Source organism: Loxodonta africana, chromosome 8 (genome assembly GCF_030014295.1).
Source record: "Loxodonta africana isolate mLoxAfr1 chromosome 8, mLoxAfr1.hap2, whole genome shotgun sequence".
Lineage (NCBI taxonomy): Eukaryota > Metazoa > Chordata > Mammalia > Proboscidea > Elephantidae > Loxodonta > Loxodonta africana.
The window spans coordinates 46,659,047-46,671,423 of NC_087349.1; the positions used below are offsets into that span (position 1 = coordinate 46,659,047).

Genomic DNA, 12,377 nt, shown 5'->3' on the forward strand with positions numbered 1-12,377 from the left:
GGGATACTTTCTTTTCTGGAGGTTATAGGGAAGAATCCATTTCTTCACTTTTTCCAGCTTCTAGAGGCTTCTTGTATTCCTTGGCTCAGGCCTCCTTCATATTCGAAGTCAGCATTGGTGAGTCAAATGTTGAGTCTTTCTCACACTTAACATCTCTCCTCCTTCCATCTCATCCCTCTAACCCAGCTGGGAAAGAGTCTCTGCTTTTAAGGACTCACATGATTAGGACACATGGGAAATCCAGGCTACTCTCCCCATCTCAAGTTCCGTAAGCTTAATCATTTCTGCAAAGTGCCTTTTGCCATGTAAAGTAGCATATTCACAGGTTCTAGGGATTCATACATGAACATCTTTGGGAGGCCATTATTCTGCCTGCCATAGGAAATAGAATTGGTATTGAACCAACCAACTCACTGCTATCAAGTCAATTTCAACTCATAGCTACCCTATAGGACAGAGTAGAACTGCCCCATAGGGTTTCCAAGGCTGTAAATCTTTATGGAAGCAGACTGCCACATCATTTCCTCACGGAGCGGCTGGTGGGTTCAAACGACCAACCTTTAGGGTAGCAGCTGAGCACTTTAACCACTGTGCCACCAGGACTCCCTATAATTGGTATTACAGAACTGAAATGATCCTGGGAGGTTTGGAGGGAAAGGAGACAATTTTGGAAAGGGAGGCAGCTGCCAGATAATGAATGCTGTCAAATTTAGGCTTTCTCCCAAACCATGCCAACCATTTCTCAGGATGAAGTAAAACCAGTAGGTGATGTTCAATGAAGCAACAAGAATAGGGTAAGATAATAACTGTGGCCACCTTGAACAGATTCTGGTTGCTCTGCAGACACCTACACAAGCACCTAATTGTTTCCTCATGCTGATCCCTCTCCAGAGAAGTTCACTTGGTAAAAGCTCTTACTGAGCTTTTACTTGCCTTGGAATGTCCTAGAATTTCAATTTTTGAAATTTTTTCCATATTATTACATGTCATCCATGAATCATGAACTCTTGTTAAACCTTTATCTCTAGAGTAAATGTTTCCTTCCAGTCACAATTATCAACAAGGCAATTCAGAAACACAAGTATCTATTGTCAAATCATGTTTGTGAACTTATGACATTTTATCTAACCTTTCATTGTGTATATTCTTTGACAATTTAAGATTGGGCCTTCTGTTAGTGCATTTTTAAAACATGACACATTTGGTTTCTGTACTCATTTGTATCATGTAGTATAAAAATGCAGCCATTTTTTCCATGCTTGATGCTGTTGATGAGTGAAGCATTTTCATCTACTAGAACTGAGTCTGAAGTTTCTAACTAGAAATAAACCTGTTTAACGAGACGGCCTACTCTTTGACAGATATGTCACTTTTTGATGAATTTTAACAACAGATTTTGACTTTTTATTTTTATAAAGGTTAAAATCCATTCTTCAGAGTTTGGTCTTTTCTTTCTAAGAGAGACTTCTATTTAAATAGAGGAGACTGTCTTTCCAAGCTAGCTGAAATAACAGAAAGTTTATCAAACGCTTTTACTGAATGTCTACGGTATAACATTTTTCAATTTATGTAATGTAGACTGCAAAGACATATCAGGTATTTTGCTCTGTCAGCTTTCTTTACAGGCTCTTAGGTGTGAAAGACAGCATGGTCAGTGGAGTGATGGAGACAGCACATAGAGAAGGAAACGCCTCTAGCCTTCCTATTTTTTCTATGCCCATAAAACCTGCCATCATGGATTGTTGGCCCACCCACCATTACACTTCAAGCCATGATAGTTTAAAATGGGACTCCATTTAGGGCAAATACAACTGAGTATTTGCTAAGCCAGAGCTAGAATCTGGCTGCATCTGTCACTAAGATCTGACCACAGCACTGCCCATATCAAAATTCTGCTCTGATTCCCCAATTTTTACGGTAATGGTATTCAAGCATATACTAATAGCCTTTTATTATTAAAAGCAGTACATCTGCATTGGAGAAAATTAGAAAATGCGGACAAGCAAAAATAAAAATAAAAAAGCATCACATTCTTACCACCCAGAAAAGCCATTTTAACATCTTAGTTTTTATTCTATGGCTCTCAATATATTCACATACTCATATGTAAAATAAGATCATATTCTACGTACGGCTATTCCTTTCTGATACAAGATGTGTCACTTCACTTTCTGTCTTCCCTGCACCAGACCTGGAATCAATCATTTCTCTGAGACTTGGTGTCATTTTTTTTTCCAAGTGGGAAATGAAATTAGAGACCACAAACTGGGTACTAGGTGTACTCATTATTGCCGGTGTGATGTTATTTCTAGACTATGTTAATGGACAAAGTTAGGAACTATATTTTTTTAAGTCATGATGTTCATATTGCTATTTACGATTCGATTTTAACATTAGTTTTTCATTTAGTTTTCTTGATTATATAATTATACATCTTTTACAGTATGCTAAAAATCTTGACTCCTAATACAGTTTACATGTTTTATTTTAACAGTTTTATTTAGATATAACTTGCATACCATAAAGTTCACCGATTTTAAGTGTACAATTCAATGATTTTTAGTGTACACAGAGTTTTACAACCATCACCTCCTGTAAGTGTAAAACATTTCCACCACCCCCAAAAGAAATCTCCTGTCTTTTTTATTATAGCCATTCTTATGGATGTTAAATTGTCTCTAGTTGTGGTTTGGACTTGGTATGACAAGACCTTGTCTGATTTTTTAAAATCTCTGTGGAGAGTAGATGGGAAATGACCCTGAGTGGAACAGGGGAACTAATTGGGAGGTTACTGTAGTAGTTCAGACAAGAGATGCTGTGACTTGGACTAGTAGAAACACAGAAGGGAGAGGAAAGGAATTCAAGTATATGGGAGGTAAAATCAACAGGGCATTCAAGCACAAATTTTTTCTTTAGTTCTACATTTTGGTGCAATGACAGTAGCAATTCAGTTAAAATCAAATCTATTACAAATGTTCATTGCATTATTGTTTTAATAAGGTAAAACTTTAGTATCTGATATGTTATAATTGTGTATTAAATATTTATCACCTAATTCAGAGAGTAAGTCAAAAGCTCATTTACCAGTAATGAAAAAGGAATAAATAATACCTCTTTGTGCATGGGATAAATTTTTCAGGCTTCATTGACAGTAGAGACGGAGGCATTTTGGTACAGGGGAGTGAGCATGGGTTTTTGGAGCTGTGCAGACCTAGGTTTAAGTCTTGACTCTGCCTTTAATACCTCTGCAATCTTGAACAAATTACTTTTCTAAACATTAGCTTAAAATGGAGATAATAACCCTTTCTTCACAAAATATTTTTGAAAATGAAATAACTGATGTGCAACATTTGATCATAATAGATGTTTAATAATCATTAGTTCTCTCAACTTATAGTCATCCTAATGACCTACACTATTCGGATTGTTTGCTAAAGTAAGTTTTTTAGAATTGGAAGAGACCTTAAATATCATGTAACCCAATTCTCTCAAATTATAGATGAAGAAATCAGGCCACTGGAGGTGAAAAGACTTGCCCAAGAACACAGTGCTTACTGGATGCACAGGAGAACTATAACTGTTTTCTCTAGACACCAAACATTCTTCCCATATACCACATTGCCTCGTATATTTCCTCTCTAGTATTTAGCTAAAAGATTGTATAAGATACTTGTATAACCATTTTATCTCCTGATTAATGCATAAAATGTAATGGCTAACAGTGATCTTGTGTTCTTCTGCTAGTTACATGCTATGGGAAAACTTCCTGCAACCAGAATGGCAGAGTTAAAGGCCAAGTATACCTTGCTACATGATACCGTGATAAGGTATGCTCTTTACCGACGTGGGAACAGCTTTTATCATACTTACATTTCTTACTTGTGATGGGACCTGTATTGGCTTGTGTTTTCCCCAGAAGCATACCCTGAGCCAAGGATTTGAGTTCAAGTTGTTTGAGAAATGATACCAGAAAGCACAATGAGAGAGTGGCAAAGTGAGAGAGGGAACCAATTGAGGGTGTGTTAATCTGTGAGTTAACACTTTGGGCAACTGGGGTTCAGTCTCACTGAGGACCCTCTGAGTAACTGTGTAGAACTCGCCTCAGGATTTTCCAGAGTAAGGGACCTGGAATATTGGCCCACCAGTCCATCCCTTTGAGCAGGCCAGGAAAGCTCCTGTGGCCAGAGAAAGCACACATGTAGGTATGTATGATAGCTGTCCTCTGAAGCTACAGGTGATCTCCAGAATGGGCCAGGGGATTTGGGGTGGGCACTAACAGTGTCTCCTACAGGACATTCTTGCAGAATTCTTTTTTCCAACCTCTCTTCACCACTTAGAAACGTAGATTCTATGATAACCCCAGCCTCCTTCTGCAGAGACTTCTGTCTTTACCTCTTACCTCTACCTCCTACTCCAGGCTCGTAATCTCAGCCAAGTTCCAGTCAGAAGCATATCTAAAAAATAGCTTTCACTGAATAATTCAACAGTGTTTCCTGAGTACCTGCTATGAGCCAGTGGGAATCGAGGGGGAAGGGGACTAAAGAAAGAAGGGGAAACCTGTTCTGCTGGCATTCCTTACCACTCACAAGCCTCTTTGTTCCCTTTACGTCACCTCCTTTCTCATGGTGTCTCCATCAAAAGCTAAGAAGAGACAGCAATGGTTAAAAATTCCATTCTGCCATTCCCCAGCCACCCTCTCCCCTAAATCTCCAACCATTGCCCCTACTTCTTTTCTTGTCCAAAGTCCATTAGCTATTTTGAAAATAGAAATAGAAAGGAAGAGTGAATGACTGGGAGAAGAGCAGAATTAAGTCCCTATCCAGACTTCATTTACACCCCATGCTTATGCGGATCTATCCAGGTTTCTAACAGCCCTCCAAATTCCCCAGCCTTAGTTCCCCTTCCACCCCATCCACAAGCAACTCCTCACCTTCACTCCTAATTGAGATTCCATTCCCCATGTTTAGTTCTCACTGGCAGTGTGTACTCATCATTCTGAAGACTCAGAAACTAGAAGGCTTTAGATGGAAAGTCTGGGGTCACCTTTTTCACATACCTTGCACTGCGTAACTGGGAGAACCCTCCATGCAGTTCTCAGGGATTCCCTCCAAGCCTTAATGCAGATACAGTGCTTCCCATCCTCTGGGTAGCTTTAGTCCAGACCCAGCAGTCTCGCAGGGTGCTCTGACTTGGTTTCCTTCTCTCCTGGCCCACAGGTCAGCTCCCTGGGCCCACAGGGCAGAGAGCAGCACAGTGAACAAGGCCATGGCAATCTCCTGCTTCCAGGTTGCTTTACAAAACCATTAAATCCCTCTGTCACCCACATTTTACCTCCTCTTGACCCCTTAGTTCCTTCTCTTGCCATTACCAACAGCCACTACTCTCTATCACTCCCAATTTCTTATGGATGGGAAAGGCATGAAGCTGTGGAGTCTCCATTCTTGTAGCTGGCCCTACAGCAGGGCAGACATAGTATGGAAAAACTGAACTGAAACAGAATGTGTTTTCCACTGAAACCTCGTTATGAGTTGTTAGATTCTCTTATTTTGACACTCTATTTCAAGAACCAAAAGAGCCAAAACAAAACCTGTTGCCATGGAGTTAATTCTGACTCATAGCAACCCTATAGGACAGAGTAGAACTGCCCCATAGGGTTTCCAAGGCTGTAATCTTTATGTCAGCAGACTGTCATATCTTTCTCCCATGGAGCGGCTGGTGTGTTTGAACTATCAACCTTTCAGTTAGCAGCCGAGCGCTTAACCACTGCTGCTCCAGGGCTCCTCCTATTTCAAGAACATGTGGGTAAATTGGTATTTTTGTTCTGGCTGGAACCCTACTACCTTGCCCACTTCCATCCTGTGAGAAAACAGGCACTATGCCACATGCCAATGCCTTATAATCCTATAGCTGAAAGCTGTCATAGTAAGGAGATTAGATAACTTTGGATGTACAAAACATATTAGCATTTAAGGAAATTGAATTGTGGGAGAATAACTCCAGCTTTCATTCGTGGAAATTATATGTGTTGTCATTATAGTTGTGGTTGTTGTTGCTATTTGATACCTGGCATTGTTTCGGGAACATAGTATGTCCCAATAAATGTTTCACTGGACGCTATTGAGCAATGACTTATTTGACTAAGCCTGAGGAAGTGAATGGAGCTGGTAACTTCAGTTAAGACAGCCTTGATCAAGTCACTGGGCATCTTTGCAAATGAGCTGAAACCTGAAGTTCTTGGTGAGGAAATGTGGTAGGAAGAGTGGTACAGCATGGGAGCTGCACCAAAAAAGAGTGCTGGCTTCAAAACGGGAAATGGCAAGGATTGTGCTTCTGAACAGGAGAAGTAGCTAATGTGATTTTCTGAAAAAAAGTAATTGTAGTCACTGTAAGGTTGGAGCTAGCTTGCAAAATCAGCAGTAGGTTTTAGAAGATACTGAAGATTCCATCAAATACAATTTCAATGTTCATTTGAATCTGCCTCTAGCCTGATGCTTAGCCTCTTTCCCCAGATTGAGCCAAGGTCATAAACTACAACTGGGAGTCCCAGAATGCCTGCTGTTGTGGCAGTCAAGTCCAGCTTTAGCCAGGCATTGAAGTTAGGGTCAATCAGAAATCTGTAAACTAATTTATGCCCATACTTTCGTAGGGGATTTTTTCCGTTCCTAGTTTCCTAGTGACATGTCTTTAGAAACATTTTGTCTTTTCTTAACTCACTTAGGGGAAAAGGATTTTCCTACAATCGGGCCAGGAGAATTCAAGAATCAGCGAGAGCCAAGGTTACTGGGGGCAGATCAAGGAGGAACCCACTCTTCTCCTTATCACTCCTCCCCTGAAAGTCCAGATCATTCTTCATCAGATTTATCCCTTCTCTGTCATCTCCCATCATCTTGGTCTAGAAATCAGTGGTAGCACTTGCCACCTGGGATTCCAGCTACCTCTTTAAGTATGTTCCCGTCTGCTCGATTGTGAGCTACTTGAGGCCAGGGACTGAGCCTTATTTTCCTGTGGCACATAGCACAATGCTTGGCACAAATATATTCACTGAATTGAAATGAACCCAGGAAAGGATGGAACAGGGAGCAACTGTAGATATGCTCCCTGCCCTCCTCACTAGGCCCCTACAGGAGATAGTAAGGGCGTATAAGAGCATATGCATCTCATCGTATAAATCTGTTTTTATTAACCAGCACACAAGAGTCAGAGGTCCAGCTGCTACAGGATGCCAAACGTTTCACTGAGCAAATAGAACAGCAGCAGTTTCTCCTGCAGCAAGCTGAAAATTTTCCAGAGGCATTCAACACAGAGGTCTCCAAAATGAGAGAACAACTTCTCAAGTATCAAAATGAATATAATGCTGTGAAGGAAAGAGAGTATCATAACCAGTACAGGTTAAACAGGTAAGTACACAATTCTCTCAAGTGCACTGAAGACAGATACGAGCAAAGCTGTTTCCACGTAAATAAAATGAAAAGAATTAGACTAAATTAGGAAGTAATTTGAGGTATATGAGATAGCAATGTTAGATAGCAATGTTAAGATGATTACAAGTCTAGTTCTTTCCTTGGTTCCCTAGAATGAGCAGTCACTGAGAAAGAAGGCTTCACAAATTCAGGAAAAAACAAAGCTCGGGTGACAGGGAGATGCCTCGGGAAACAGAGATCCCTGCTGTGTTTTCTGTGTGTCAAGAGAGTCATAAGCATTGCGAGCTGCGCCAAAGAATACACTCGAGGAAACAAGGGCTTAGCACACACTCTGGCCCCACCTCTGCCCTGACTGTGGCCCCATATCCTTCTTTGCAGAACGAGAGCACCTGTCTCCATGGCGATTGTTTTTCCTCACATAAATACACACTTTCCAAATACCTGAGTTGAGGGCCATTTCTGGCTCACTCTATCCTTCTAATCTAGGAACAGGACCACATATTAACCTTGTTCTCCTATTACTAAACTATTTCTTAGGATTGAGGAAGGAAACTACATCCTTTTGGAAAAGAAACTTCACTTATCAAGTCTGTTGTTATTAGGTGTCGTCGAGTTGGTTCCAACTCATGGTGACTTTATATACAACAGAATAAAACGCTGCTGCGTCCAGCGCCATTCTCACAGTCATTGCTGTGTTTGAGCCCAACATTGTAGCCACTGTGTCAGTCCATCTTGTTGAGGATCTTCCTCTTTTTCGCTGACCCTCTACTTTACCAAGCATGATGTCCTTTTCCAGGGACTGATCCCACCTTTTAACATGTCTAAAGTACATGAGATGAAGTCTCACTATCCTCACTTCTAAGAGCGCTCTGGCTGTATTTCTTCCAAGAAAGATTTGTTCATTCTTCCAGCAGTCCATGGTATTCTCAGTAATCCTCGGCAACGCCACAATTTAAATGCATCAGCTCGTCTTTGCTCTTCCTTATTCATTGTCCAGCTTTTGCGTGCACATGAGGTGAGTGAAAATGCCATGGCTTGGGTCCGGCGCACCTTAGTCTTAGTGCTTTTTAACACTTTAAAAAGGTCTTTTGCACAGATTTCCCAATTCAATACATTATTTGATTTCTTGACTGCTGCTTCTATGGGTGTTGATTGTGAATCTAAGTAAAGTGAAATCCTTGACAACGTCAGTATTTTCTCCGTTTATCATGATGTTGCTTATTGGTCCAGTTGTGAGGATTTTTGTTTTCTTTATGTTGAGGTGTAATTCATACTGAAGGCTGTGGTCTTTGATCTTCATCAGTAAGTTCTTCAAGCCCTTTTCACTTTCACCAAACAAGGTTGTGTCACCTGCATAATGCAGGTTGTTAATGAGTCTTCCACTAATCCTGATGCCTCTTTCTTCTTCACATAGTCCAGCTTCTCAGATTATTTGCACAGCATACAAATTGAATAGGTATGGTGCAAGGATACAACCCTGACTCACACCTTTCCTGATTTTGCACCACATAGTATCCCCTTGTTCTGTTCAAATGACTGCCTCTTAGTTTATGTACAGGTTCCTCATGAGCACAATTAAGTGTTATGGAATTCCCATTCTTTGCAATGTTATCCATAATTTCTTATGATCGGCACAGTTCAATGCCTTTGCATTAAACATCTTTTTGGTATTCTCTGCTTTCAGCCAAGATCCATCCGACATCAGCAATGATATTGCTCTTCTGAATCTGGCTTGAATATCTGGTAGTTCCTTGCCCAATGTACTGCTACAATCATTTTGTATTATCTTCAGCAAAATTTTACTTCCGTGAGACATTAAAGATATTGTCCAATAATTTCCACATTGTATTTCATCACCTTTCTTTGGAATGGGCATGAATATGGATCTCTTCCACTCAGGTGGTCAGGTAGCTCTCTTCCAAATTTCTTGGCATAGACCAGTGAGTGCTTCCAGTGTTGCATCCATTTGTTGAAATGTTCAATTGGTATTCTGTCAATTCCTGGAGGCTTATCTTTCACCAATGCCTTCAGCGCAGCTTGGACTTCTTTCAATACTATCGATTCTTGATCATATGCCACTTCCTAAAATGGTTGAATGCCAGCCAATTCATTTTGGTACAGTGACTCTATGTATTCTTTCAGTCTTCTTTTGATGCTTCTTGCGTAGTTCAATATTTTGCCCATAGAATCCTTCGATATTGCAACTTGAGGCTTGAACTTTTTCTTCAGTTCTTTCAGCTTCAGAAATGCCAAGTGTGTTCTTCGCTTCTGGTTTTCTAACTCCAGGTCTTTGCACATTTCGTTATAATACTTTGTTGTACTGTGGTGGTATGTTATTGAGTCTAGAGGGTGTCATCTAGTAAACTAAAGCAGAAAGGTGTTGCTACAGGGGCAAATGCCATTTCTAAAATCTCCCCCAACATTAGCAAACCAGTGGAAGAGTTTGCCCAGGAGGTCACATTATTTGGATTGAATTTTAAAATGATTGCAATTCAGATTTTGTCCAGTGGCATGCTGTGTGCTATGCCTGGGTGAGGGAGAGAAAGCCAAATCATCTCCCCTGGAATTTGTTGCCATTTAAAGTGGCAGAAGAACTTCCTCTGGCAATTTTTAGAGAGATTTTAGACCGTGCAAATGCAATTTAGCCCTGCCCAGAGGTAAGTAGACTACTTGAGTGATCTCACACAGAGGTCACTTGCAAGCCCTGTGTTTGGAAACCTCTCTTTGGGTCCTATTAATGCAGGAGAATTTTATTCAGGGGATAACAATCTGAGTTCTCCTTTGTCTTTCAGTCTAAACTTGTTTCAGGCTCACCAGCGAGATCTATAAAAAGAAAGCTTAGCTATTTCTGTGGTCTGTAAGCACTCTTTCAGTTGAGAAAATAATGAAATTAAAACAATTGGTGGTTGTTCATTAGCATTGAAAATATGAATGCTTGACATTTCCCTGAAAGGGTAAGAGGAACATAAGTCAGCTGATGTTTAAATTGTTTAAAATTTCCAAGTAGTCCTGCCAAGGGAAAAAAAAAGAACTACTGCCTTTTAGGTATAGACAGGCAAATTGTTCATTGAGTGACTTGGGATGGGGAGGGCAAGATGCATAGTGACCTACAGTGAATATAACAGTGAATAAGGACATTCAAAATGCACACTTACAGAAATATTTAGTATGTGTTTTTTTTTTTTTAATTTTTCATATATGGTAGTTTAGCTTGAGCGGACTCCCTTGCTCTCTCAAGTATTAGAAGCTCAAGGATTGACAAGCTTATTTTTATAAAAAGAATGGTGGTACCAAAAGAAATACCAGGGAAAATTTACAGGCTGTGTATTTCATTCTTTTAACATATTTAGTCTTGCTCGGGACAGAAACAAATTCACTCCCAGGAAAATTCGCCCCCAGGATAAAAGTACTGTAGATATTTCCATCCCTGCATAAAAATAGAGAAACTAACCCAGTGAGAGAAAACTATTCATCCAAATATACAGATGATATTTGTCAGACCAACACAATAAACTCTCATTTTATTCAGAGTCTAAATACTAGAGGCCCAAATAACTAGCATCCCTCACCCCAACATCTCTAGGGACGTCTGAGTCATTGGCACTACTAAGTTCAACATATTTTCCAAATACTCTAGAGAAAGGGTCTTACTCTATAATTTAGGTGACTTTTCTCCTGTTTTCACATAATGTAAACTAATACGTGCTAAAGATAAGTATAATTATGTATAATAATCGTGCTTAATAATTAAGTCTACGCTACAATAGTTTCAATTTTGAGATTAATATTCATTGATGACCTCTGGATAAATGTGCAGTTCAGAAAAGAGTATGTAACGTATTTAAATAAGTACATTATAAATAAAGTAATTAAATAAATATTATTGAAGAGCTTATTTTTTAAACAAAACCAATACCGCATTGCCGTCGAGTCGATTCTGACTCATGGTGACCCTATAGGACAGAGTAGAACTGCCCCCAGGGTTTCCAAGGAGCAACTGGTGAATTACAACTACCGATCTTTTTTTGGTTAGCAGCTGACAAAATGGAAGTAATTATCTTTCTGAAGACTTTCTCTGAAAAGGTTTTCCAGTGTTCAACCTTTTCCTTGCCTTTACTTTGCTACTTTCATACACCCCGTTTTGGGTTTCTCTCCTAGCTATAATAATAATTCCTAAAACTTAGATGGCAAATTTGGATGGAAAAACAAAACCTCAGCTATGAAATCATCCATTAAATTGAATAAATTTAAGCTTCATAAAAACTTACTGTATTGTCTTTGTTGCATTTTATCATGGATGAAAGGACAATTCTAGGTCTTCAGATCAACATTTGGTAATTTAATCCCCAAGCCAAACACCCACCACCATGCCTTAGTTTCTTCATGGTGATCACCTCCAGCAACAGGAAGCTACTGCCTTCCAAAGCAGTCCATTCCAACTTCGTAAAACTCTGACTATTAGATTGCTTGTATTGGTTCAGAAATCTACCTTCTTGCAGCTTCCATTAATTTGTGATGGTTCTCCTTATGGTGATTGATGCCTCTTGTACATGGCAGCATATCAGGCTTCCTGCATTGTCTCTCCAACCACAAGCCGTTAAAACCAAAAACCTTTGACGACATGGTTTCAATTAGGACTATCTTAGTGCAGAAAAGAAATTAATCTAAAGGACTTTTCATACTGAAGCATCCCTTACTCAGGAAAGTGGAAAAATGTCAGGCAGGTTTAAATTTTAATGTATGTTTAAAAAAGATTAGAAAGAAGTAAGTATGTGTCAAGAAGCATACACACAAAAAAATTTGCCCCGGTAATGCCATCCAAAAATGATAATCCAGAAAAATATATATAAAAAGACACAATACATAAATATGTTTATTACATCATTACTCATAAAAGTGGAAATTTGAAAGTGATCTGAATTTTTAAAAATGGTGACATATTGCATAATAATGTAT

General features: G+C 39.5%; 1 protein-coding gene across 1 annotated transcript in view; it reads left to right on the forward strand.

Annotated features, from left to right (window-relative positions):
* The window catches only part of CCDC146 (coiled-coil domain containing 146), a 163,263-nt gene that overhangs the window by 87,695 nt on the left and 63,191 nt on the right, over positions 1 to 12,377 (forward strand). The window contains exons 3-4 of the mRNA XM_003407184.3: positions 3,745 to 3,827; positions 7,188 to 7,397. Coding sequence (XP_003407232.2) covers positions 3,745 to 3,827; positions 7,188 to 7,397 — 293 coding nt within the window. The remainder of the gene's footprint in view (positions 1 to 3,744; positions 3,828 to 7,187; positions 7,398 to 12,377) is intronic.